The following is a 25399-nucleotide window of genomic DNA, read 5'->3' as shown; positions in this document are numbered from 1 at the left end:
TAATTGCAAAAAATATAAACATACGTTATTTTAATCTTTTATATTTGCCGTTAAATTTTTTTTACCCGTAAACGAAACGTTGAAAAGAAAAAATTAGAGCGAACACTCCAAAATCAAAATGCGTCTCACCATGAGTTAAAATATTTTTTTTTAAATTGTTGAAATAATTTTGACAACAGTATTAATTGCCCTATTTGTCCCTCATATCGGTGATCATTTCCGATTTTCGATTTATCAACGGAAAATGTATGAAAATCACGATTTTCCTCAGTATATCAACAGGCTCGTTTACTCTAATAATTATTGCTAAATTTTTGTGTTTGATAGCTCAAAATTAAGGTTTTAATTTCCCTCGACAGCCCGTCAAATCGCATTTTCTATTTGTTGCACAATTTTCAAATTAAAATTATTAATGATTTTCGTGTCGCGAGTGGCGGGAAAAGGGTGTCAGTTGTTATTTCAGTATTCCATTTCCAGAAAGGGCCGTATAGTCAATTTCCCTTACAATCGAAGGGGCTACTTTTACAGTCCTATCAGAAATTACCATAATTACCAATTTAATGGAGTAGCGATAAAATTCAAACAAACTTTTATTTATTTTGTTAATAATCCATTCATCAATTATTAAATAACTCGGAAACTAAAAGAAAATTGTTTGGAGGACAAAAGGAAATTTATATACATTTAGGTTTAGAAGACAGGTGATCGTGGGAAATACATGTTTATTTATAACACATAGGAATCTTTGGTTTTTAAACATATATTATTTTTATCTTTTAAAATTCGCACACTCACACTTGTCTTTATGGAATCTCAATTAAACTTGCGGCTCACAATTTGTTTTGTTTTTTTATAACAGAATTAGTAGTAATAATCGTTAAGTATCCTCTTGATTTCTGTTGCAAATTGAGAAGTATCAAAATATTTTTTATGTATATATTTCCACCCAAAAAATTCGTTTTAGTTATTGTTGCAACGCTTTTTGTTTCTCTCCTTATTAAAAATACCCCTGAAAATGCATGCGAGAATACAACTATTATTTGATAATTTGTTGAATTGATGTAACATGTTAATTATAGATTGATATAACGTGATCGCTACGTGTTACTATTGCAAACAATACAACTTTTTTATGATAATTTATACTTTCAGAGATACTTTTTTAGTACTTTTCTTGCCTGTTAGAGCAATTAGATTTCTAATTAGGAAAGAACATGATTACTCATTTAAGGCCGTTTTATTTGGGTTACATCTGTCACAATGACAAATCCATTGTTGTAGTACGATTTTTTGATTTGAGATTACACTTTTACGCTCATTCAAGAGAGATATCAAGTTTCTTTTTTGCGGAAGGAAGAACATTATTGAAAATAACAGATGAGCGAGTTTTTTTTAATTTTCCTGCATTTCGCATGCCAATGTTTCCAGTGACATTAATTTCTTTTATATCTTCTTCGATCATCCACATCTACAACTTGTATCAACTTTCAAGTTGTTAGTTTCTTTTTTTATCAGTAATAACATTTACACCCCATTTTTAAAATAAGCTGTTTCATATTATAGGTACACTTAGGTATATTTTTTTACATGTATAAGCTCATTATAGTATAGAAATTGCGTCCTCTTGATCGAGTAGCGCAATTCGTCTATTCTATAGTTACGATTGATAATTACAATGTAATATTTAATTACAACTCACGATTAACATATCGTTGAAACATTCAATCCCTGTTTTTAACTTAGTCTATGGAGTTCTGACTAGTATGCAATGCCATTTTCATTTTTTTAATAAATAAATTCTTGCTAAGCTTATTTATTAAAAAGTATATAATGCTACATATGCGTTCATCACTAGAGTCGATTCTTCTTGATCGAGTAGTGATTCGTTAAGTACACAATGAACGAGTTTTTATAGAATAATGAAGAATCGTGAAAAAGCTACTAAAACGATTGTAAAAATAAATTTCACGTTTTTTTCTTCAAAATGTTCGATGTTTTTGGAATTAAGCTCTATCTCTAATTTTAATAATTAGTACCTTTGAATTCATGCAGATGTACATAAAGATACATACATCTCAAGAGTGCGCTTCGTACTTGAATTTAATCTTTCAAGTGTACTCACATGCAGTTAATATTGAGTGCCTATGCGCAGATATATAGTAAATATACAAAAAATAAAATTAAGTTTTTTCTGCGTTGAAAAAAAATTGTTTTTTTCCGCCTACTATTTATGAACAGCTCTAAACAAAATACATTTAACATGTATTATGAATTATGATTTAAACCTATCTTACAGTACGATGTTTTTTTTTAATGAGTACTTTTACGGTTTTTTTTTGACAATTAATTATAGCGTTCAGTCACTATCTTTCCATGATACAACAATTTTAACAACTGTATGCCTCAATATTTACAAAAACGTAAGAATTGTTTTTTGTACTTAACAAATTTTCTTTCTCTTATAAGAATCTTTTTGTTTTGAAATTTGTATTCCATTGCATTTATGATAAAAAATATCGATGCTTCGAGATTTATCGTTAATTTTTTATCTTAAAACATTTATATCATCTAGTTATACTCTTTTTCTAATTATGTAGGAATATTTTGATAAGTCATCGACAGGGCGGATTTGACGGTATTTCTGTAGATTCGCAAGAAGTTCTATGAATTTTTAGAACACAAGATTGAAAAAACAAGAATATCAAACTTATAACTTATTCAATAATTTTCAATTTTACCAGTAAAAAAACGTTCACACATCAATTATGAAAAACGAAACAATTTTTTTCATAAATTAAAATATTAAAAAATTTAAGTAATTTCACAACAAAACAAGCAATTATATTAATATAAATATACCAGTTATTAGGATGGACTTTTATTTTGAACCTGATCTATCAATGGTCCCAGTCTTGTGAAAAACTCAGAAAATCAAAACGCTGTAGTAACTTCCTATTATACCGAAAAAATGTGATGCGTATTTACGAAAAAATACGCGTAAGGCTTTTTAGTGTGATCGTTTATGTACTTTTACTTGTTATATCACATAAATTGATTAAGTAGCGTTATTTTTTAACGGATATCTAGTTGGTGGTGTGAGCGAAGTGTAGAAACGTTGGCTTTTGTTCGCACTTTTTGTCATAAAAAACGTTTGCGTTCAGGTGAGACTAGCTTGCATCAATAAATAGGCCTGTTTCGCAAAAATTTGTGCTAAAAATACACTTTGTCCAACAACTGTTCATCCTCGTCTACTAATTCTTTGAGCGTGTGTTACAGGGTTGGTTAGCTCATCTTCATTCGTTTCGATGGGTTCATGTTTGACGCATCTCCGTTTGATTCAAATGTATTCATCATGGAACCATTCTGGCTCTTCTAGAACAAAAAAAAAAAATGTCATTGATGCCACACAAAAATTTAAATAGTCGTAATATTTATCCATTGGCAAATTTGTTTAGTTAAAGCAATCATAATAAAAAAGAAAATGTCTTACATCTCCCATAACAGCTATCGGCGTGGTACCCGTAGAAAGGGCAACTTGATGTTCAATCAGATAAAACATGTATTCATCATAGAGTAATCGAATCAGATGAAATGAGCCAAAGCTTGCGGCACTGCGTAGTGTCAAATCCCTAATAACCATCGAACTGTAGAAAGACCACTTGAGCAGGAACTGTCGTGCTGCTTTAGCAAATGTTTGTTTGCCCTCGTAAGGCTGAAGCACCTGCGTTACTACTCCTTTCAACCAAACGGCCCATTGTTCCAACGAGTTTTGTTGTTGAAGTGTTACTTTGAAATCAGCTTCAAGGCGCTGTACAACTGCATAGTCGCATTGGCAAACCCAGGATGCCTGCAAATATTTGTTTTTTAGATTTTAAATTAAAAACTTGTAGCCTTTATTGGAAAAACTAATAAACATTAAATTACCTGCTCCTGTACATTATGGAAATCAACTCGATTAAGATCAGCCAGCATTTGATTAATCTGACTGTTGTTCTGCAATACGGCTCTTGCTGCTTGCGCCAAGTGGTTAAGGGATGTGTATCGTCGCAGAGTTTGAGCAAACGCTGATACAGCAGTTAACTATATCACAGAAGAAAATTATAAATAAAAACTTTTGTCAAGTTAATTTACATAATAAAGTAATTACAGAGTTAATTTCATTACCTTTATCTGCATCATTTCTTCAGGACAGTCATTCATGGCAGACGTCAACCACGATTCCAACCCTTTAGCAAAATTCCTAATGGATTGAGTTAAAGGACCTAAACAAGTACGATATTATAGAATACGTTTACAAATTGTTAATTAGTCTTTTTGTGAAATACTAACTTGGTATAGGCCTTAAAACGTCAGGCATAAGCACTTCAACGAGATTCTGATAAAACGTATAGTCGACTCTCCTGATAAAGTCTTGAACTTCAGGGCACTTGCACAATTGATAAAGTTTAGTTCTGTTGAACGGAAAAATATTCAATTATCATAAATGAATACACTTTCAATAATTACCAATTAAAAAATGATATTTACTTTGAGAGATACTTTTCCTCCTCGCACTCATCCCCGTTATTATTATCCTGACTACGCCAGAATTCACGCCATAAACTTTCAATCGTAGCAAATTCAAAGTTCAGTACAGCGTCGAGAAAAGCTTCGCAATGCTCTCTATAGATACTCCTAAAAGTATCGATATCTTCAAGAGTACAGTCTTCGTGAAGAGACCCGTGAACGATAATTTCGGGGAATTCAGGTATCGCGCAGCTTGCTTCACCGAGATATTGGTGATACTGCGGTGACGTTGCGTTCGGTGAAACGTTCGCTGCGTTGTTGTTCATTTGTGTATTGTTAGACTCATAAACTGTTTCCGACTGTTTTTGATTGACGAACTTGACTCGTTTGTTCGTTTGTGAATTTGATGTTGGCTGCTGTCGTGACGTGCCGTCCTCGTTTAAATGTACTAGTGGAGAGCTTGGTTTAACTCGGATACCATAGTAATGGTATTTTGAGTTACCGCTATTAATAAAAATTAATTATCATTGCATATAAACATCCGAGGAGATTTTTGTAGAAATGAGATAAAGTATTTACCGAGTTCCAAGACGTCTTGTGCGTAGACCCAAAAATACAGAGCGAATGAGTTTACCAAAACTAGCTGCATTCACCGGATCCAATTTGTTATCGGAACAGTGACGGAGATAGTGATTATAGAGCGTCGAACGTGGCAAAGACACTCCATCAGCTGTCTCGTAGTTTTCCAACAGCCATTGCACCTATATATCAGTCGGATAGATCTTTTCATTTTTTCGAAATGCATCACTCTATTGAATGTATGAACACTTGTGCATTATCAAAGAAAAAACCGTGCAAAAAAACTATTGTGTCGTAAGCTGAGTAACTTAATGAGATATATTTTCTTTGTATTCTTTAATTTCAATAATTATATTATTATTTCTCGAAATTAAGATGCGATTTAATTATAAGTTGTGATAAACTAGCAGTGTTTCAAAAGTAAATTCTCAATTATCAAAAGTATTCGTGAATGGATTTTTATTTTAAAACCCTAATAAACCCTCGTGTGCAATAAAAATATCTACTACAAAAACAACGAAATCTTGTACGTTTACTTACCTGAAAGTAAATTAAAAACCAAAATAATGTCATCTCTCCATACATCAAAATCAATAAAAAGTATTGAATGACGAGTGAAGAATAATGAAAAAAAGAAGAAAAAGCAGTGCAACCCCAAGCAAATGAAAGAAAACATACGTATACATGGCATGCTGAACAATGAACACAAAGAGAGATTGAGATAGCATGTGTTAGTGCGTACAAAGCAGAACGACGAATTGGTTATGTGGCTTACGGTGGCCTGGGACACCCTAGTCGCGTGGGTCATGTTAGCCGCGGCGGTGGCCGCATCCTCGACCGTCGACTGCGTCGGCTGAGCTTGCGGCTGTGGCGCACTCGCCGAATTGCCACTTATCAAGTACGCACCGCCACCACCACTCACCACTGCTTCCTATATATCCATTTCACGTCAAAAAAAAAAGAAGCAACAACTCATCCAACGTATCCGTCACTTTATCTTTTGTATTGTTAAAAGCACCCTCGTTGATCTCGCGCGCGGCTCCCTTTTAGTAATTGCTTTTCAATTACGGATCTTCGTCATATTGAATTAGGCTTGAAATCGATGGATTGGTTGAAGCAGAAACATTGAGATTCGGTAAACCGGTGGATAACATCGTTTTAAAGTGTTATACATACAGTTAAAAGTGTTAAATAGAAAGCCATGCTCGAAAGAGCAGTGTTTTAGTACATCGTTACTTCGTGTTACATACGAAACTTAATTATTTTTCAATATTGAAAGTTATTTCTTTTCTTTGATTAGTACAGATTTTTCCGTGAGTTTACTTAATGGTGGTATATACTTACGGCACTTTCAGTTTGAGGACTTGCGCGAGCTGCTGCAGCTGATATTAATGTATGAGTTGGGTCGCCTTCAACGACGCTTTGCTGGATCAGGTAGGTCCCGTTGCCTTGTGACAACAATTGACCCGTTGTAGTTGAGCCTGTGACCTGCATCAACTAATTAATGCGAAAAGAACAAATAAAAAATATCGTATATAAAACTTCAAAAACTTACTTGTGCATAAGTGACTGGGGTGGAGGCTGAAGTGTAATATTGGTTCGAGGCGGGAGTGTACATTGTTCCCGCCTCACCCACAGCATACACTGGATATGTCCTAAAATTAAAAAAATTGACATTAAATCATTCCTTATACTAAACAGAACAAAATAACGTTTATAAATAAGACTCACATCTGTCCATTCGTCGGTATATACGTGGATCCATCTCCCTCGACATACTGTACAAAGGTAGGATGAGCGACCGACTCGGACCCCACAGCGTCGGCGTCTCCTGGTACTAGAACAAAAACACATCTCGCATTACACTACAATCTTCGTTCAACGCTCACTCGCGTTATCATCATGTAAAAGGTATTGAAATACGTACATCAATCAACAAATATTATAACACATACACATACAAAAAAAAAACACGAACGCAATTTTGGTTTACAATCGTTTGACAATCAGGTTATTCATAAACATAAAACACCATTATGCATGTTGAATGTAACCCTCACCTACAGCAGTTGTGAGGGACGCGTATGTCGAAGGCTCGTTGGTGCCTATAGTAAATTCAGTATTGTGCAGTGAGAAAAGTACGTTTTTGCAAACTCTTAACTAAAGATTGTGGTTTAAACAATATAAACTAAAATTGATTTTACAACAATAAATATAAATTACCTGTAACAGTGATGTAATGAGGCGAACCACTAACTATTGTGCCAGTAGAGGTAGATGCAGCATCAGAATCTACTAGAGTGTGCTGACCTGAATGTGTAGTATTAACAACTACTTGTGCTGTTACGTGTGCTTGTGTACTAGAAGATCCATTTGATGAATCTCCTGTAGCATCCAGAGAATCTTGCACTAGTAACTGCAAAAAGAAAAACAAGTTTGTTTAGTAACAATGCAAAAATAAGTTATCTTGACTGACTTACATTCGATTGAGATGGAAAAATATTGGCAAAGTGTGTGTTTCTAAAGCCAGTATTATACTTTGATGCCATAATAATAAAGCAACCATAGCTTATCACACTCTCAAAAGGCAGATGTTTAGTTCAGACTTATCAAGTTTACCAGACAACACTATGAGATATAGGCACTGTAACTATTGATTTTTCTTTCATATCTCACTTTTAAGCAATTAAAAACGTGAAACTAGTCCACTATCTTTTTACAAATTTGAGAATTGAACAGTTGAAATTTCATCGTTCACTAATAACACTGACTTGAAAGAGAAACAATGGCAACCAAAGGGAAGAAAAAATGGAACAATCTTAATAGAAATTCACCTGAATAGGCTGTAAGCTATTAGGACTGGATGGATCACTGGTAACAACAGTGATCAGTTGTTGAGTACAAGTGGATTGTGACTGAGCAGCGCTTGCACTGCCATTAGAATTAGAAGTAGTGACAACTACGACACTTGGCTTTTCAACCCCCACTGCTGTACTGCCCCCACCAGTATTGCCAGCCCCAGTGGATGCTGCTAGAGCGTACTGGGCTCCTGTGGTAGTCATGGCAATAACTCCCTCACCAGTTTCAGCTTCCAACGTATCACCGCCACTTCTGCCTCTCCGTTTCTGCCGGGATGCCTCTGCAATTCAAATACAGAATTTACTAATACACTTGGCTCGATACGTGCCACACTAAAATGCCAATAATCCTTCCACTTTTGCTGCTGTTACCCCTCATTTCTCTTTGTTCTATACTTGTTCATTCTGTTATCCTATGTAGATTGCTAGCACACGAATGTGTGCATACAGTAAGATGATTAGTTGTTGATTTATAAGGTAGTCAAACTGTTGTAGTATGATTACATTGTATGGTCACGTATCAACTTACAAAGTAGGTACTCTAAGCAGATTTATTGATTGCCAACATTTGTATCCACAAGCCTTTCATACACACAGTGCTCACCCTCTGAGCATTCAAAGTACAAATCTATTGACACTTTGATAGACTCCAAGATGAGACGTAAATGGTTACATTAATTGTCAATTGAAAATAACGCGTGTGCTCGTATGATTGTGTGCCATATAAGAGTAGAGAGTGTACACATAACCAAGCTCTCGATCTCTTTGTCTCCTGTAGCCAAGCTTTAGCAAATCCGCGTTCATGATAATGTGATTCGCCTAATAGCGAGCATAATCGACAGCTGTGTAGCAGAAGAGAGCGGAAAGAAGTATCGAGTATCTCCGTAGCAGAAGACGAAGCTTGCCGACATCGACGAGTTATGCTTCTGCTCGTTCTCTCGTTCTCTCGTTCTCTCGTTCTCTCGTTCTCTCGTTCTCTCTCTCTCACTCTCACTCTCTTTCTTTCTCTCGCTTTCTGCAGGTGCAGTGCGTTTGTATTGGTGTGTGGCAGGTACCGAACGGCTTAAGAATAGAGGGTTGAAAAGATAAAAGGGGGACGGATTTGTGAGGGCGGTATATATCGCAATTAGATGGTATTACCGGCCACCTGAGTGATTCATGCGAATTAATTGCAGAGCAAGAGGCGCAGACTATATACGTATATAGTTTTTTGCATCTCTGTCTCTGTCTCTGTCTCTCTCTTTCTCTCTCTTAATATGAAAGCGAGCGGCAAGGGAGAAAGTGGCACATCTGGGGTGTTGCCCAGGTGACTCCGCCAACACCTGTACACCTATCGAGAGAGGAAAGAGAGAGAGAGAGAGAGAGAGAGAGAGAGAGAGAGAGAGAGAGAGAGAGAGAGAGAGAGAGAGAGAGAGAGAGAGAGAGAGAGAGAGAGAGAGAGAGAGAGAGAGAGAGAGAGAGAGAGAGAGAGAGAGAGAGAGAGAAAGAGAGACGAGGGATGAACGAAAGGTTGTTGTGCGAGTTCCTTTTCAACTTATATGCTGGGATATATAACCAATTTGCCGAAGAATCTGATATGTCGTAACATATACGATACTAGCGCGTATTACAGGGGTGGCTTATTTTGTGCGCAAGATATTCGTTAGTGTACGATGCGATGGGGGATATGAAGTATGTAGTTTTGCAATAATGAAGTGCACGATTTAATGTATTATTGTGAAGGTTAAAAGGATCGAAGAGGAAATTTGAATATTTTTACTTTTTTGGTAGGGCTCCGGTTGTTTTTCATTCTAATAATAATACGTTTTCGAACGCGAGAACATATTCCGTTGTTGCGCAATAACTAACTTCCAAGTTGACCATTGAATATGCTGAAAGCTACCTTCATTTGCATTCGCTTTAGTATGTTAATCGCCCAACGCATTTTTCGTATGTTTTCTTCGAGAGACGCTTTGGAAAAATTCCGCGTATGATTATTAGGATCATAATTCACGTAAATCAAAACGACAAAAAAATGAATGAATGTAAAGCTACGATTAATATGGGGGAAAGGTAAGATTCATCGTAATGACGACGTCTCGAAACTGAAACGGATTCTCCAATTGGCTGCGAGCCCACCTATCTAAATTAAAAAGCACCGGTCTCACGCTCGCCCGGCGGCAACAGAAGTAGAAGTCCGCAAGTACGCCCCTCGCAAAAGAAAAGGACAATACACGCGTCAGAGCGTACGCGTCTTCGACTCACCACCCCGGTGTCTTCCGAGCCGCTGCACCCTTCGCGGCACGCAACAACCGATCGGCGAAGCGACGAGAGCGCGACTGCGGGGCCCCAGAGCCGCGGCTTTCCCGACAGTCGCGGGGGAAAACGGTCGCCCGCTGGCAAGGTGCGCGCCGAGCGGGCACACATGGTGCAACGGAACACACCTGGTTCGTCACGCTCGGTGCACCCTTCGCCTACGCGCACGGCGGTCGCGCGGCTGCCACGTGTCGCGCGTGCATTATGTGCCCACACCTTCGCGCTCTTTTCTTTCCTGCCGCGCGCGTGCGACCGTTATAAGTCCATTTTAATTAAAGCCCGCGAGTCTGCTCGAGATTCAGCTTGCTCGCCCAAGCGGAAGATTGCTCGGATTATTACATTTCGCGTGGGATCGACCGCGCGAAATATTTCGAAGCGCGTTTCTCTTTCTCGAAAGCGCGCCAAACAGGGGTCCCGTATCTGCGGAGATAATGCGACGCGCACGCTTATTACTTCTCCGCGTTAACGCTCGGGGTCGGCGAGAGGAAGCTGCAAAAAGCTCGCTCGCTGATATGGAAAACTGTACGTTTCGCAATTTAATGTTGGCGGTCGCGGCGTTATCGAAAGAAAAACGTTCGGAGATGCGCGCCAACGCAGGAATTCCACGATTTGTCGATGATCGACGAGTTGATTCTGTCACAATGTTCATATCAGAAGTGAAGGCCGTACCGTTGCAGTTGATGCAAGCTTGTTGAGGAAACTGGATATTTTCCCCGACGCTTTTACTGATTAACGTACGAACGCAAACGAGGTGATTGAACTTAAATGACTGGCGATGACAACGAAGTTTGTTTTTTGTTTTTCGTCTGTTGAGAAAACAAAGAACAGATGAGCCGATATGGATCTTTAACAATTGCACGTGCACAAAGTGAAAATCAAGTTGTCTCAGCATGCAAGCTTCCCATTCGCTGCGCAATGTTTACGTGTGAACAAAAGAAGCAGATCGAATTACAGCCGCGCGCGTAGCTCTGAACATTCTTTCCCCGGCCGACTGTCCGTACGTACACACAACAAACGCAAACTCGAGCCTATCCCCGCGTGACCATCCGAGGGGAAACGAGCGCAGGAAGCAGACGAGGAATCGGATCGCAGCGATTTCGCGAGCGAAGCCCTTTGGCAAGCTACGAGCAGCCGGCAGACGTGCACGAGACGAAAAGCAACAACTCACCTGCAGCAGCCGGTGTGCGTACGAAGAACGCAACGACGACACGACGCGCTCGTAGAGCTTGCACTCGGAGAGCTACGTTGTTGTTCCACTCGCAACGAAACGAGAGCGAAAACAAAAAACGAGAGGTGTCGACGACTCGGTGGTCAGCAGCAGCAGGTCTCGGGAAAAAAAGCTATACGTATATCGGCCCGCTGCACTCGCGCGACGTATCTCGCGACACACGTACACACTGGTATTGTCTGCTACGTCGTCTCCTTGGCTACGGCGTCTCGCGTGTTGCCACACTGCTGCTGCTGCTGTCGTATCCCGCCGCAGCCGCTCTCGGCCATCTTTCGCCGCTGCTGCTGCGAACGCGGGGTTATGTCGGCGAGCTCGCGCCGCGCGGTTATTGATTTTTTAACTCCGGCCAAGCTCGTGCGTGTGCGCTGTGTCTACGTGAACTGTGTTGCGAAAGAGTAGTGGGGGTAAATGAACGCCGCCATGCGGTAGACGTATACACAAAGAATCACATCTGATTGACCGGCTGACTTCACTCCGAAATTTGCTTATAGGTTTTCTATTTAAAGCGCGGGGATATTTGCATGTTTTTATGTGATATGCGGTTTTCATTTACTTATTATCCTTTTGCACCGATTGATGAGGATACGCGAAATCGATGAATCGATGAATTGATGATTTTGAGTGCTCGCTTGAATTTTATCGGTTTCTGATTGATTTTACTTCTAATTTTTGTTATACGGCTTGATTGTTTACTATTGATTTAAATGAGATGTATTATTTGTTTTAAAGAAAGATGAAAAGTCTAAAGGTAAATTGGTAATGGTGTTGAATATGAATAAATGTAATTTTTGAAGACATGCTTGAAGTTATCAATCTTCTATAAAGAACAAAGTAGGAATTTTGAGCAAGCTTGCTTAGAATATTAAAGGCCATTTGATGAATTACATGAAAATAAAATCATTATATTTAACAATAATGGTAAAGTCAGTCAGAAATAGTAGTTGTTTAACTTTTAAAACAATGATTTTACAAGAACTTAGAAAACATACAAAAGTAACGTACTGATAGCAAATTAAAACAGTTTAATAATTAACAAAAATGGTATTTTCCAAGCTGTGAAATGTAATTCTTTAGAAAATAATTGATAAATAAACAGTACAATTAATTTTTACGATCAATAAACGAAAAATGCTGATGTAAGGCACACTCACAACAATACGACATTAAAAAGCGAAATAAAATAATGAAAATTATCGTACCGTGATTCTCGAAATCACCATTTTCGAGGAGCGAGTAAGAATCGTCGCTGTGCAGGCGATCAACGGCGGTCGCGTCGCTCTCGGGTGTATTGGGAACGATGAAGATGTGCTCGTCGTTAAGGAACTCTTCGAACGAAGTGTCGTCTTCCTGCCAGTTGCTCATCGGCACTGCGGTGCTCTTGGTCGGAAACGCGCCGCGGACGACACGAAAGAACGATTCTTGGGTATCCAGGAGACGCACCGTTTCCACGGGGAAAAATAGTTTTTATTTCCGCGCCCCCCTGTTCGCTTGACAGTTTGATTCCAGTTTTAGATTCATTTGTTCGCCTGTTTTTGTCGACTTTCTTTTTTTCTTCGTTTTCTCGTCGACAGGTTCAATAATATTGTTCGCCAGAGATGTTTCAAGAAATCATTTTGAGAACGGTGGATGATACTTTGATCGAGCTTTTGTGAATTTTCGGTTTCTTTTAAACACGCACAATTTTTTCGATGTATATAACACCCATGTAATATTCAACTTAAAGCCGCAAATTCAAATATAATTTGCTTCAGGAAGCATATAAGTGCGCGCTCGCATGCACGCACACACACATGTTACGGAATTCGGGCGACTTTCCACTATCTGTCACTGATTTTGCGATTTAAAGTCGATCTATTTGGCCAAGGCGAAACTGACCGGACCTTGCGAAGCGTAGGATGGGAACGATGCATAATGCCATCGATGAATTACATTCGAAGTCAGGTGCGAATACATCTTGATCCCGAGTACAATTGAATATTTATAAATGTGTAAAAAACAAATGTATTCCGATGTGATCGGTATTTATTTCACCTACCCGCAAGCGCGACTGCTTTGATTTTCAACCAGCGCAATTACGTGTTCGAATCTTTTCTAAGCCATTTGGCATTGATTAATAAACGAGGGACAGTCTATACGCTGAAATAATTACTTAATTGCCATGCGAAAGCGAGACCTTTCTACAAGATTTATATACAAACGACTAGATACACTGGAGACCATTTTTAAATTATTATGATTCAGCCAACCTTCATCAAACACAATGTGTACCTGGATTCCGATATTCTGTCCGTGAGAATGATCAATCGCATTGATCCTACAGTTTTATGATACGGAAACGTGATAATCAAGCTGTCATGATGGCAAAACTCAGAAAAAGGCTACAACCGCTTTCAGTGACTTAACTCGTTTGAATTACAAGGCGCGATAGTCTTTTTCTAGACGAAATAATTGGCTACTCAAGTAACGCATCGATCTGCAATTTTTGTGCGATATTTTATGGCCCTTTTTCCTATAAACGTGAAAGAAATTTACTTTACGTTTGGTCATTATTAAATCTTTCACGAGTCGATTATATCGACAAAGTCATTTTTTCAATTGCAATTTTTGAATAATACCTGAATTATATGAGCGCTGTGCATTTCCAATCATTGCGTGTCATGGGTATGATTGGTCAATTCCGTAATTGTTTTCACAATGAAGTTATTTAATCGTGAAAACACTTACGTAGCTTTTGATTGTCATTTACTAACTTGTTCCCAGCGTCATTCATAGTTTTTTTCGAAAGTCTATGATTTTACTTTAAATTACTTTGAACTTTGGCGCCATTTGAGAAAACGGAAGCTTATATATAGACATCGCAAATTCAAATATATTTAACGATTTAACTATATAATATTAAATGATTCAGCATTTCTATTTATAGAATTTGCTAGACATTTATTGTTACCAATTGAAATGACATCTACATAAAAGAAGTAAGTATACAAACATTCGCAAGCTACTTTGACTTGCTCCGTCAAACGTCTCAAGTATAGTCAGTCTTGTGATAAGGAGAGATTCGCAGCGGCGGTGGTGAGCGGTCGCGATTGCCGTGAATGTCAATCGATATATACAAAACATTGTCATATCTCATGGATTAACTTTAAACTCGATTTTGCCAGTAGGTATTAAAAATTACATCTATGCCTTGTTGCAATTAAAATTTGCGCCAATAATTTACCAATCGTTCAATGAATACTCATTCGCGGATTGTGTAATTTAAGGTTGGTCCGAGTAAGAGTGTGAAAAGAGTGCGAGCAGCAACAGTTTGTCAACATGATGACACCCACCGACAATGAAACGGCAGAAGCTGAGCAAAAATTGACTGCCGATTCATCTGCCGTCCTCGAGGTCAGTTTAATGTTGACGATGAAACAACAGGATGAAACCGCCTCCAACTGCAGCACTTCAGTCGAGGGATCTGTGGTAAATGCTTATAACCTTCAATATGCTACTTGTTGTGTTTACATGCATTGCTCATTGATTGAGTGAAAAAGTTAAGATTGTCTACATTCCTTTATTTTTTAAAGGTTGCTTCGCCGTCGATAGAGAGTTTTTCGACTTTTCCAGATCAAGACATGTCTGAGTGCAATACTGACCTAAGAGATTTGCAGGTGAAAGTTGATAATCCGCAGAAGCACGTTGAAACTCTGGAGACTTACATCACATTTAGGATTACCACTAAGGTGATTATTAAGTTTTCCACTGCAGATCTAGAGATCAGATTATTAAATTGACACTTCTATTTATTTTTCAGTCAACAAGATCAGAGTTTGAAGAAGGAGAGTATGTTGTTCGAAGGAGATACAATGACTTTATATGGTTGAGGCAAAAACTGGTGGAAAGTTACCCTGCACATATTATTCCAGTGAGTTATTATGTTTATTATTAGAATGTCATATCCTTTCGCAGAATATTAATAGATAACATATTTACAGCCTATGCCTGGTAAACATTCTCTTCTAGCTCAACTTGATCGATACTCCAAAGAATTCATTATTGCCAGAATGAAGTTATTGCATATATTCCTAAATCGCATTGCAAATCATCCGATTCTTAGTTGTGATAAAAGTTTACAAATTTTTCTTACTGTCAAACCAACTGTAAGTGACAAAATTATAATATGTTCATAAATATTCAATTCGAATTTGATTAATCAAAATTTGATTTTATTTTTCAGGAATTTTTAGTTCATCGAAAAAATCGTAGTTCTGTAATGAACAAAGTGAGTGACTCTATACCAAGTATAACCTCCAGTGTAAATTTAAAACAACGACATTTAGAATTCGAGCAAGCCCGAGATTATTGTACATCTTTAAGTGAAAAATTGATTACTGTAGATAAAATAAGTCGACGTATACAAAAAGAAAGACAAGGTAATCAATGCCTTTCTCATTAATAACTAAAAATTAGATTATCTTTAATGCAGACTTATTTTTTTACTAGATTACTTAATGGAATTGAATCAATTTCATCCAATTTTCACACAATGGGCATCAACAGAGCCAGAATTAGAGACAATTTTGCAAGCCATTGCAAGTGCCATTGAAGGAAATACCTCAGCTCATCAAAAGCTGTTAGACTCAACTGTAAATGATGAAAGAGAATACGTCGCCTACGTTGATGCTGTGAAAGATGCATTAAATCGACGAGATGCCATTCAGATGGATTATGAATTGACAGCCGAAGACCTGAATAAAAGGAGAGCTGAAAGAGAGCAAGTAAGCATAGTTGGCTATAATTGATAAACAACTTTTGGTTTGTAGTTGATAACAAAGTTGTAACTGCTATTTTTTTATTTTACAGATCATTGAATCTAGTAACGGACCAGCACCTCGATGGGATAATTCATTTTGGAAAAGCGAATCGAACACGGAAAAATTAGATAGATTATCTCAAACGATACCTCGTAAGTCGAAAGCTGTTGAAGTATTGCAAGACAGATTAGAATGCGCCAATGAAAATTTACGTAGTGACTTGGAACGATGGAACGCTGAAAAACGAACTGACTTAAAGAATTTACTCATTGCTATGGCTGATCAACAAATTGCTCATTATCAACAATGTACAAATGCCTGGGAAGAAGCATTGTCTATAGTAAAAACAAATGGTAACAATGAAACTGATTCCGCAAGCACGGTAGCTAAAGTACTTGTTTAAGTATTTGTTAAATGTTTTTGTTTTACGCAATACTTTGTTTAACGTTGATGTTTTACAAGTGTATGACAGCTGGTCTTTTGATTGATCATTGTTTGTAAAAAAATGTTAGAGAAGGCTAGCGGTCGTGCGAAAAAGAATTACCATGTATTATAGTAAATGAAAACTCAGAACAGTCATTATAAAAGAAAAATATTTATTTGAAAATCGTTTTTTATCTTCGTACGTACTTTTTTAACACCAGTTCAAATCAATTTATTAAAATTATTGCTATAAATGTACACATTTTATTAACAAATAAACCTTGCTGTGATAATTATATCAGCTAGATGTTATAATTTGCAAGTAATCATTTGGTAGACTGAATTTTAGATGCCAAAGGCAATTATTGTATCACACATACGTACATACTTTATTTTGTTGGGACCAAAATATTTCAGTTCTTTTGGTATAGTTATTGTACCATAAAATTATAAGACAATCCGCGATAAGATTAAAAACCCAATTACAAGTGGTACTTGCCTGATATAGCTATCATGTATTATAAGACACTGTTGATTACGTAAATTAAGCTAAAAAAAGATGAAAAAAGACATTTTTTCATTCACATTTTTATATCTAAACATAATCGCATATGATCTGAGAAATCGACTTTTTAATGAAATAAAAAGATAAAATGTACAAATCACGCTTACAAAAAAACTTTTACAACAAAAATTACTAAAAATTATATAAACTTATGTTAAATTAATAATTTATTAAATCTACTGCATCGGTTACTTAAGAACAATTAGGCAGCGGCGTTATGTAAATTTCGATGAGATTATCAAAGTCCTTCAGTCGCGTTATGGACTCATCTGAAAATAATTAATTAATTGTAACAATGAAATATTTATAACATTTGTTACTATACATTGAACGATAAATAAAAAACTTAAGTTATATGAGCTTCAGACTTTTTATGTACACATACCCGATAAAGTTAATTCGTTGCTTAGGTAACGAATCCGTCGAGCGTAAGGTTGTTGGATTTTTTCTCTCATTTGTGATGCAATGAGTTTCGTTGGATTCCATGAAACAGTTGAGCATTCAATCGACGATTTTTCCATACGTATTGGATCGGGTTTAACTTCTTTCATTTTCAATATGGCCATGATATGGTATAGATTGGTATCAACATTCCATGTGAATTTACAGCCGGCTACATACTGTTTTCTATCGTTAATGCTGAAAAATCAAGTTATATTATTATAAAAATTCATAAGATCATTAAATTATTAGAACACACCTCAACCCTTGACTGGATTGTTCACTGGTTTGAATTTTCATGATGAGTAACAGTGTTACATCGCCGCTAAGTGCACATATATCAATGATTTCTATGTCGTAATCGCTACAGTGCCAATATTTCTTTTTGAATAATTTGCACTGCCAATCAGCGATGTGGTGAGAAAAAGTTTCAATGTCAAAACTCATTTGATGAATGGCGACGAAAGGTATATTCTAAAATTTCAAGGCAATATTTAAATTCCAACTAAAACATTTAATTTAATTATTTGTTTGTTTACAAACTTACCAATTTTTCAGCTTTGGCATTACTTATCATCCCCATCTGTGCGTAATCTGCACCATGAACCTGCATAGGTAGCACGCATTGATAACTTGCGTAACAACCAGTTTCTTCATCTACAAAGAGCATTTATTTTTCAAAAATAAATAGAATTTTCAAATAGCAAATGAATTATACCTTCAACGTCAGTAATAACAGAAGTTCTTTCATCATCTAAATCTATATAACTCCGCTTGAAGTGTGATGTGCACTTAATAATAGGATACTGCAAATTGGCTTTAGGAACCACCGGTGTAACGTTATTTACGCATGGTTTGTTTGTTCGTTCTCGGCAAAGATTAGGCAGCTGATTCTGATTTAGTGGCCTTAGTACATTTTTTTCAGCTAAAAATTAGAAAATATCGCATTTATTTTCAAATATTGATTTCTCAGTTGTTTTTCGATACTTCGTGCGCAAAGTGCGTCTTTTCCGCACGCTCGGTAGAAAACGTGTGTTGAAAATTGCACTTTCCACACGTCGTATCAAAAAATATGTTCGGGAAAGAGTTTCTCGTCTTGTATATCTTTCCACCCTCGCTTCACTCGGGCGTAAACGCCACACGAGACAAGAATCTACTTTCCCGCACTTGTATCGTAATGTACTAATAAACTCACTCATTTCAAGTATTGAAATATCACTATGTACGTGATCCTGTCCATTCAATTCATCGCTTTCGCTGTGTTCCGAATCAAGCCGATGTCTACGTCCATTAGGCAGTGGTGAGGCAACCGGAGAAATCTGATAAATCGTGCATCCACGTAATTTCGATTGATCGCGAATGTGTTTAAAGGGTACAATGTTTTCAGCATCTTCAGTTTCGTCGCAAAACTCATACTTTTTATCGGCAAGTCGTCGTTTACGAAATGAGCTCAACTTTTCACACGTTTCTTGAGCATCGTCCGTAAACTCGTAAGCTTTTTCCGCTTCCAAGCTTACTTTGTGGCTGGCTCGTGTTCTTGGCTGCGGTGAGATAATGTTGGCACGTTTTCGACTGGTCGAATGTCTGAAATGCAGATAATTTATTTGTTTAAAGCTTACATGCAAACATTTAGATTGAGTAAAGATATAATCATTAATTATGAAATTTTGAGATAACAGCCACTCTTTCGACTCAAACTACGATAATTACACTCAATTTTAGCTTACAGGTAGGTTAATAAATCGTTAGATTAGTTACATTTACTTGGCGAGTTTCCATTGTAAATAGCTTAAAATTCTACGTTATATTTTTATAAAGTACATAAAAGTTTAATTCAGCGATGACTATTTACAGATAATTGAATAATTGTTTACCTGAAGGACCTAGTTATTGGTGGCGACATCAAACGTGGCGAACCAGGTGCAACGTTACCTTGGGACGCACCAGGTTGCGGTGAATTTCTGTGACTAGAATCGGAATTCCGGGTCTTGAGAATATCAGAAGGTGGCGTGAGAACGGGTGACGACCACGTGAAAGGTTTCAAATCCAATGGTATTCTCTGAGGTGTTGACCTCGGAGAACATGGTGGATGCTTAACTAATGCTATGATATCACTACTTATACTCAATTCCTGAGACATGTCTTCGCAGAAGTCTTGCAATATTTTGTCCCTAACGGATATTGCTTGTGGTTCGGACTGATGATGATTATTACACTGGCACTGTAATTCTATGCAGTGACATGATTTCTCATAATTACTAGATTTTATGTTATCACAGACGCTGTAGCTTTGATTGCTGCTGCACGAGGTATTTTGAATACTATCGTTATCGACTTTGCACTGGCTCTCGTCATTAAAATCGTATTCTGTCAGTGCGGTTTCGCACTTTGGCGATACGACGGACATACTTTCTGGAGTTAAACCTTTGTCATCTAAACTATCATAGTTCTCTGCTTTTGAGGTTCCCACTTCGTGAACGCTAATATCTAATTGTTCTATGCCAATTGCCGACGAATCTTGTCTCTCTATTGATCTCTGATTTTTTAGTTTAATGTTTTCCAAATCAACCCTCAGAACGTGTAAAAAGTTTCCTGAATTAACTACAATGTGGTTAGCATAATTCAGGCACACAACAGCACGAAATTTCGGATAAGGTGAGATCACTTCATAGGTTGTATGAACTGTGAGGCCATGTTGCAGACAATTGCAACGAACGCAAGTATCCCAGCTAGCTGCTAAATCTGACAGGAAGAAATGCAAGTATATGTGAACACTGAGAATAACGTGTTTACAATTAATAATTTACTAAACTGACCTTCTTCTTCATAAGAAGAGGCTATAACTTGGCAATCTGCACAATTACTAAGAGATGGGACTGTTGTTATAGTGACATAAGCTTTGTCAGTTTGCTGACTTTGTGACTGGAAACTAGAACTATAAATATTCAATTAAATTAAATGCTCAAGATTGAATAAGAAAAATTCAGTGACTTACCAAAGACCATGTATAACTAACTTGTTTCTTTCAGTTGGCCACTGAGCAATAACAATACTAAGCTCTTTAGATATACTATAGTTACCAAATAGGGTAACTTCAGCTACTTTTCTCGCTACTTTGGTAGGTGTGAAAGCCCACCAATGTAAAAAATATTTGAAATAACTTCCTGGAGTGCCTACATCTATTGTGTAAGTATATGATAGTAAAAATCGTCCACACTGTGTGAGCCCCATAACAATATGCCTAAAATACATTTTAAATTAACAATGTAATTTTCAAAAACACTCGAATGATGCAAATTAATTTGTAATTTTTATTACCCTGCTTGGAGAGCAGATTTGGGGAAAATTTGTAATAAAGATAAGTGACGCCATGAAGGTATTGTAGTAAACAGTCTTTCTTCTGGGGCATAGTTGTGTTGGGTTAAGGAGCCTCTTGTCTACCAGTGCAAATAAAAATTTTATCAAAATAATTCTCACTTGACAGAGTAGCTTTATTATTTATTGTTTTATAAAATATTACAGGGATACAAATGAATATTTCCTAGTAATGCCAAAGAAAACAAAATTAATTGTCATTGCAGTTCAACTGAAGAGTTATTGCAAGCTAATTGGGATAATTGACAGTATGAAACTCGAGTCTCAGAAAATAATCTCGAGTAACAAAGGTCCTTGCGAGTGTAAGGACAACGTCCTCTGATTTTTTTTATTTGGAAAATCGATGGAGCTTACCTCGCGGCTAAGAAGTTTCTGCAAAAAATTTCTTTCGACACGACGGTTGATGAGACTTATTCTCTGGCTGTCGACAACGTATTCTGTGGACTTCTCCGAGGAAATATCCGAAAAATATTCACTGGAGCAATCTGAGGTAGTGTCGGAAGACGATGCGTCCGCCATTTTTAAATAACCATCATCTCTGCACCGTGTACGACGATTTTTAACGCGAAAGTCAGTGAACCAAGGGACGACTCAGATGGTAGACTTGCTACTTGGATTTCGAATGTGTGATCAGTATCCGATCAGTATTGAGTCGTGGAAACTGTGTTTCACTACAATACATTTTTTGATTTGTAACGTTCTTTCATTAAAAACACATGTCATAAAAATGCAAATGATTGTTTACTATTTCAACTATTTTAAGTTTTACTACGTAGTACACACATATACATACAAAATATGAAAAATTGTTTATATAAATAATAAATTAATTAATTGACAAATGTTTTTAATGTTTATTAATTTTTAATTTTATTTGTAAAAATTCAATTAACATATATATAATACAATGTAGTTTCGATTTTGAGAAAAAGCAATTATATATTCTTGAATTCGTGATTACAATTAGCTCCTGAAAAGGTGACCAATTTTTCTGAAACTTTTTGAAATTTGGTATAAATGCTATCTATATAGTGGTGAATTGCAGTAGAAACTGTTGAGCTATATAATGAGTAGATTATTTATTTAATATTGTGTGTGTGTGTGTGTTCGTGTGCGCGCGCGCGCGCGCACGTGTGTGTGTGTGTGTGTGTGTGTGTGTGTGTGTGTGTGTGTGTGTGTGTGTGTTACGCGCTAGTGTATGCGTATGCGTGGGGACTGAGTGGGGATGTTGATGCCCTTTTTCTTCGTTCCACCTGATGCAAGGGCCACAAACAGCATTGAGTGAGAGTACCCACGCGACGCTACATCGCCGCTTGGCATTCTGGATCATATCCGATCACCGATTCGTTTGCCTCTTATATTTAGTTATTCTTTATTGTAATAATTTTTACGTTACCTAAAATTCAAATCAGCTGGAGTCACGCGCCATATCTCGACTGATGATATTATAGAGCATAATAAGAGGAAACGGCGAGGGTGCAATAGAAGCGTATGAGAGAACGCGCGGCACTATATCGTATGTGAGTCCCTTGAAACAATCTAAAAAGACTTGTTTCTTTTTTAATTACCTATTTGTAAAAATGGGTCGTCGAAAGAGTAAAAGAAAGCCACCCCCAAAGCGGAAAGCCATAATGCCTCTGGATACGCAGTTCAACTGTCCGTTCTGTAATCACGAGAAGTCGTGTGAGGTTAAAATGTAAGTATATATATATATATATAGACAAATACATACATATATACACATATACGTGCTATTTCGCCGATTCGAGAAATAAACTCTCCCTCCCCTACCTTTCTCATTTTCTCATCATCTCCCCACTCGGGACGCCGCGGCCTTCGAGAGCTGACAAGCATATAGGTTAGCTATTATTTTTGCTATATAGCTAATACTTTTGCACATCCACGACATATCTCGTTCAGGTAAATCTTCTTTAGATGACTTGTTAGACTGTTAATTGTTGTCACAAGGTTAACTCTTCAGGTGTGTTGAGAATTATTTAAGACGGAATCATCATTAAGTATTATTTTTATTAACATTTATTTTATTCCAGGGATAAGGCGCGGAGTACAGCCAAAATTACTTGTCGCGTTTGTCTCGAGGACTTCCAGACAACCATAAACCTACTATCCGAACCTATCGATGTATATAACGATTGGATCGATGCATGTGAAACTGCTAATTAACTTTCAACGAAGATTTGGACTTTGAAGAAAAGTGTCTTTCTTATATTTTTTTCAAATAGTTGACAATGGTTTATATATAGATGTGAACTAAAAACTAAGTGATAATTGTGCAAATCTTCCTTTGCAGTGTTCTAAATGCTTACATTTTAGAGCTGTAGTTACAGAGCACATACTTTATGAAACTATATATATCTATTCAGTATCAACAAAGAGCTTACAATTGTTTTGTGAAAACATAGGATTTGTTAACATGACTTCTTAAATTTTATTCTTGATAGTTGATAAACAAAAGTTTACATACAGCAACATGAAAATGTAAGTGTATTGTTTTTTCTTAAGGGCCAAGTTTATTATAAATAACAGAGAGTTCAAGTATTTTAAAAATGTCTTTTTTGCAAAAAGAAATGATCAAGTCCAAAGCAAACAGTATGCATGATCCATCAAGATTGTCATCAAGACTTTTGCAACACAGAGGTCCAATTCAAAAAAGAGATTATGAACCAGTTTCATGGACAGAGTACTTTAGTGAAAGAAAACCAGTTGATGTGAATGGTGATATTTTTCATGTCTACCAGCAAGGAACCGAAGGACCTTTATTAGTATTATTACATGGAGGTGGTTACAGTGCATTGACATGGTCTCAATTTACAAAATGCATAATTGGCTTAGTAACATGCCAGGTTTTGGCAATTGATATGAGAGGTCATGGTGGTACCACTACTAAAAACGATGATGACTTGTCAATCAATACTTTATCCACTGATGTTGCCAAAATATTAGAAATTGTATCAAATAATCAGCCAGTGATTCTTGTTGGTCATAGCTTGGGTGGCGCTGTTGCAGTCAGATCGGCTCCTCTCATTCCAAACATTGCTGGTGTTGTTGTGATAGATGTAGTGGAAGGAACAGCTATCGATGCTCTTAGATCAATGCAAGGTTTCTTGAGATCCCGCCCTTCATCATTTTCATCCATATCCAAAGCAATTGAGTGGTGCGTTCGCAGTGGCCAAATAAGAAATAATCATTCAGCAAAAGTTTCTGTGCCAGGACAAATAAAAAATGTAGAAACTGAAGTCTTGGGAGCTGATGATTTAGAATCAAAGTCTGAAGCTGAAGATATCAACACAAACTCAGCACCGCTTGGTGGACCAATGGGAGTTATACCAGAAGGTGAATTGAGTACCTCATCTGCACCTACCGATGTCAATACAACCAAGTACACATGGAGGATCAATCTTGCAAAGACAGAAAAATATTGGAACGAATGGTTTGAAGGTTTATCTGCAGCTTTTCTAGATATACTTGCACCAAAAATGCTTTTGCTTGCTGGTGTTGACAGATTAGATAGAGAACTCACTGTTGGCCAAATGCAAGGTAAATTCCAACTGCAAGTTTTAACTGCCTGTGGCCATGCTGTACAAGAAGATTTACCAGACAAGGTAGCAGAAGCTGTGGCTACATTTTTAGTCAGACATAAGTATGCAAAACCTACAGCAGATTTTACTTGGACAGTACCAGCTTGTTGAGAGATCACCATGAGCAGATCATAAGATGTTATGCATTTCCATTTCTTTGAGGAAAACAAATAAGCTATGAAATTTTTGAGTGTCTCACGAAAGTGATTTTTTATAATAATTTTGCAATTAAAACATGTTACACTTATAGAGTTGAACTCCACATATAAACATGAGTACTGTAATTAAGTTGTTTTTTTATTGATGAGAGAAAATCAATTCTTAAAATTAAATCATTTTCACTTGTATACATAAGTTTCAAAAAGCTGTGGATAAATAATACAAATTTGAAATAGTCTTTTTTTTATAATTGCTAAAATGGCTCCAAATAAAAGAAAGCATTTATGTAAAGCAATTAAAAATAAATTATTTTCTTTTTCAAATTCTTTATAAACCTTAACAATTTTAAATATTTAACTGAAATTTAGAAAAAAAATTGTATGTATTTTTAATACAAAAGTAGCATGAAATGTGAATTAAAATTAAAAGTATATTAAATTTGGAAACATTTTAAATAATTCTAATTAGAAAAGGAAAAAATATGGCAGTCAAGTGACAATCGTAAGATTTTCATAAGAGCAGAATGAGCGAGCTTTATATATTGGTAGTGGAGAAATATATAGAAAAGAACGGAG

At 36.7% G+C, this 25399-nt stretch overlaps 4 protein-coding genes across 7 annotated transcripts; 2 read left to right on the top strand and 2 right to left on the bottom strand.

The window, feature by feature from the left end:
• Positions 1 to 715: 715 nt before the first annotated feature.
• LOC131663987 (DNA-binding protein RFX2) lies at positions 716 to 11735 on the bottom strand. Its single transcript, XM_058934800.1, has 16 exons — positions 11670 to 11735; positions 11407 to 11578; positions 7920 to 8224; positions 7309 to 7501; positions 7146 to 7190; positions 6817 to 6922; positions 6641 to 6740; positions 6430 to 6573; positions 5861 to 6016; positions 5086 to 5267; positions 4528 to 5010; positions 4330 to 4451; positions 4165 to 4262; positions 3925 to 4080; positions 3491 to 3847; positions 716 to 3372 (listed from the first exon to the last, which is right to left on the bottom strand). The coding sequence occupies exons 1-16, from the start codon at positions 11733 to 11735 to the stop codon at positions 3283 to 3285; spliced, it is 2775 nt and encodes a 924-aa protein (XP_058790783.1). The 3' UTR covers positions 716 to 3282.
• Positions 11736 to 14506: 2771 nt separating this feature from the next.
• Positions 14507 to 16869, top strand: LOC131663928 (sorting nexin-30-like). Of its 2 annotated transcripts, none has more exons than XM_058934710.1 (8): positions 14507 to 14626; positions 14730 to 14931; positions 15036 to 15191; positions 15263 to 15373; positions 15444 to 15608; positions 15686 to 15881; positions 15952 to 16226; positions 16312 to 16869. In XM_058934710.1, the coding sequence occupies exons 2-8, from the start codon at positions 14782 to 14784 to the stop codon at positions 16663 to 16665; spliced, it is 1407 nt and encodes a 468-aa protein (XP_058790693.1). In that variant the 5' UTR covers positions 14507 to 14626; positions 14730 to 14781; the 3' UTR covers positions 16666 to 16869. The 2 variants fall into 2 exon arrangements, with proteins under 2 accessions (XP_058790693.1, XP_058790695.1); XM_058934712.1 differs by having other exon boundaries at positions 14524 to 14630.
• Positions 16870 to 17020: 151 nt separating this feature from the next.
• On the bottom strand, positions 17021 to 22685 carry LOC131663927 (uncharacterized). Of its 2 annotated transcripts, none has more exons than XM_058934708.1 (12): positions 22635 to 22685; positions 21421 to 21737; positions 21010 to 21128; positions 20687 to 20932; positions 20508 to 20626; positions 19566 to 20433; positions 18887 to 19275; positions 18410 to 18616; positions 18239 to 18348; positions 17951 to 18165; positions 17636 to 17889; positions 17021 to 17519 (listed from the first exon to the last, which is right to left on the bottom strand). In XM_058934708.1, exons 2-12 carry the CDS (start codon positions 21583 to 21585, stop codon positions 17443 to 17445), a joined length of 2769 nt encoding a protein of 922 aa, XP_058790691.1. In that variant the 5' UTR covers positions 21586 to 21737; positions 22635 to 22685; the 3' UTR covers positions 17021 to 17442. The 2 variants fall into 2 exon arrangements, with proteins under 2 accessions (XP_058790691.1, XP_058790692.1); XM_058934709.1 differs by having other exon boundaries at positions 17957 to 18165.
• A 562-nt stretch (positions 22686 to 23247) lies between these two features.
• Positions 23248 to 25111, top strand: LOC131663929 (protein phosphatase methylesterase 1). 2 transcript variants are annotated; one of them, XM_058934714.1, is made up of 2 exons: positions 23248 to 23565; positions 23653 to 25111. In XM_058934714.1, exon 2 carries the CDS (start codon positions 23655 to 23657, stop codon positions 24774 to 24776), a length of 1122 nt encoding a protein of 373 aa, XP_058790697.1. In that variant the 5' UTR covers positions 23248 to 23565; positions 23653 to 23654; the 3' UTR covers positions 24777 to 25111. The 2 variants fall into 2 exon arrangements, with proteins under 2 accessions (XP_058790697.1, XP_058790696.1); XM_058934713.1 differs by having other exon boundaries at positions 23248 to 25111.
• The last annotated feature ends 288 nt before the right edge of the window (positions 25112 to 25399 follow it).

This window comes from Phymastichus coffea, unplaced genomic scaffold (genome assembly GCF_024137745.1).
Source record: "Phymastichus coffea isolate CEN01 unplaced genomic scaffold, Cenicafe_Pcof_1.1 PCOF00039, whole genome shotgun sequence".
Lineage (NCBI taxonomy): Eukaryota > Metazoa > Arthropoda > Insecta > Hymenoptera > Eulophidae > Phymastichus > Phymastichus coffea.
Note: the sequence above shows the minus strand (reverse complement) of the source record. Positions and strands in the feature narration are given on the sequence as shown.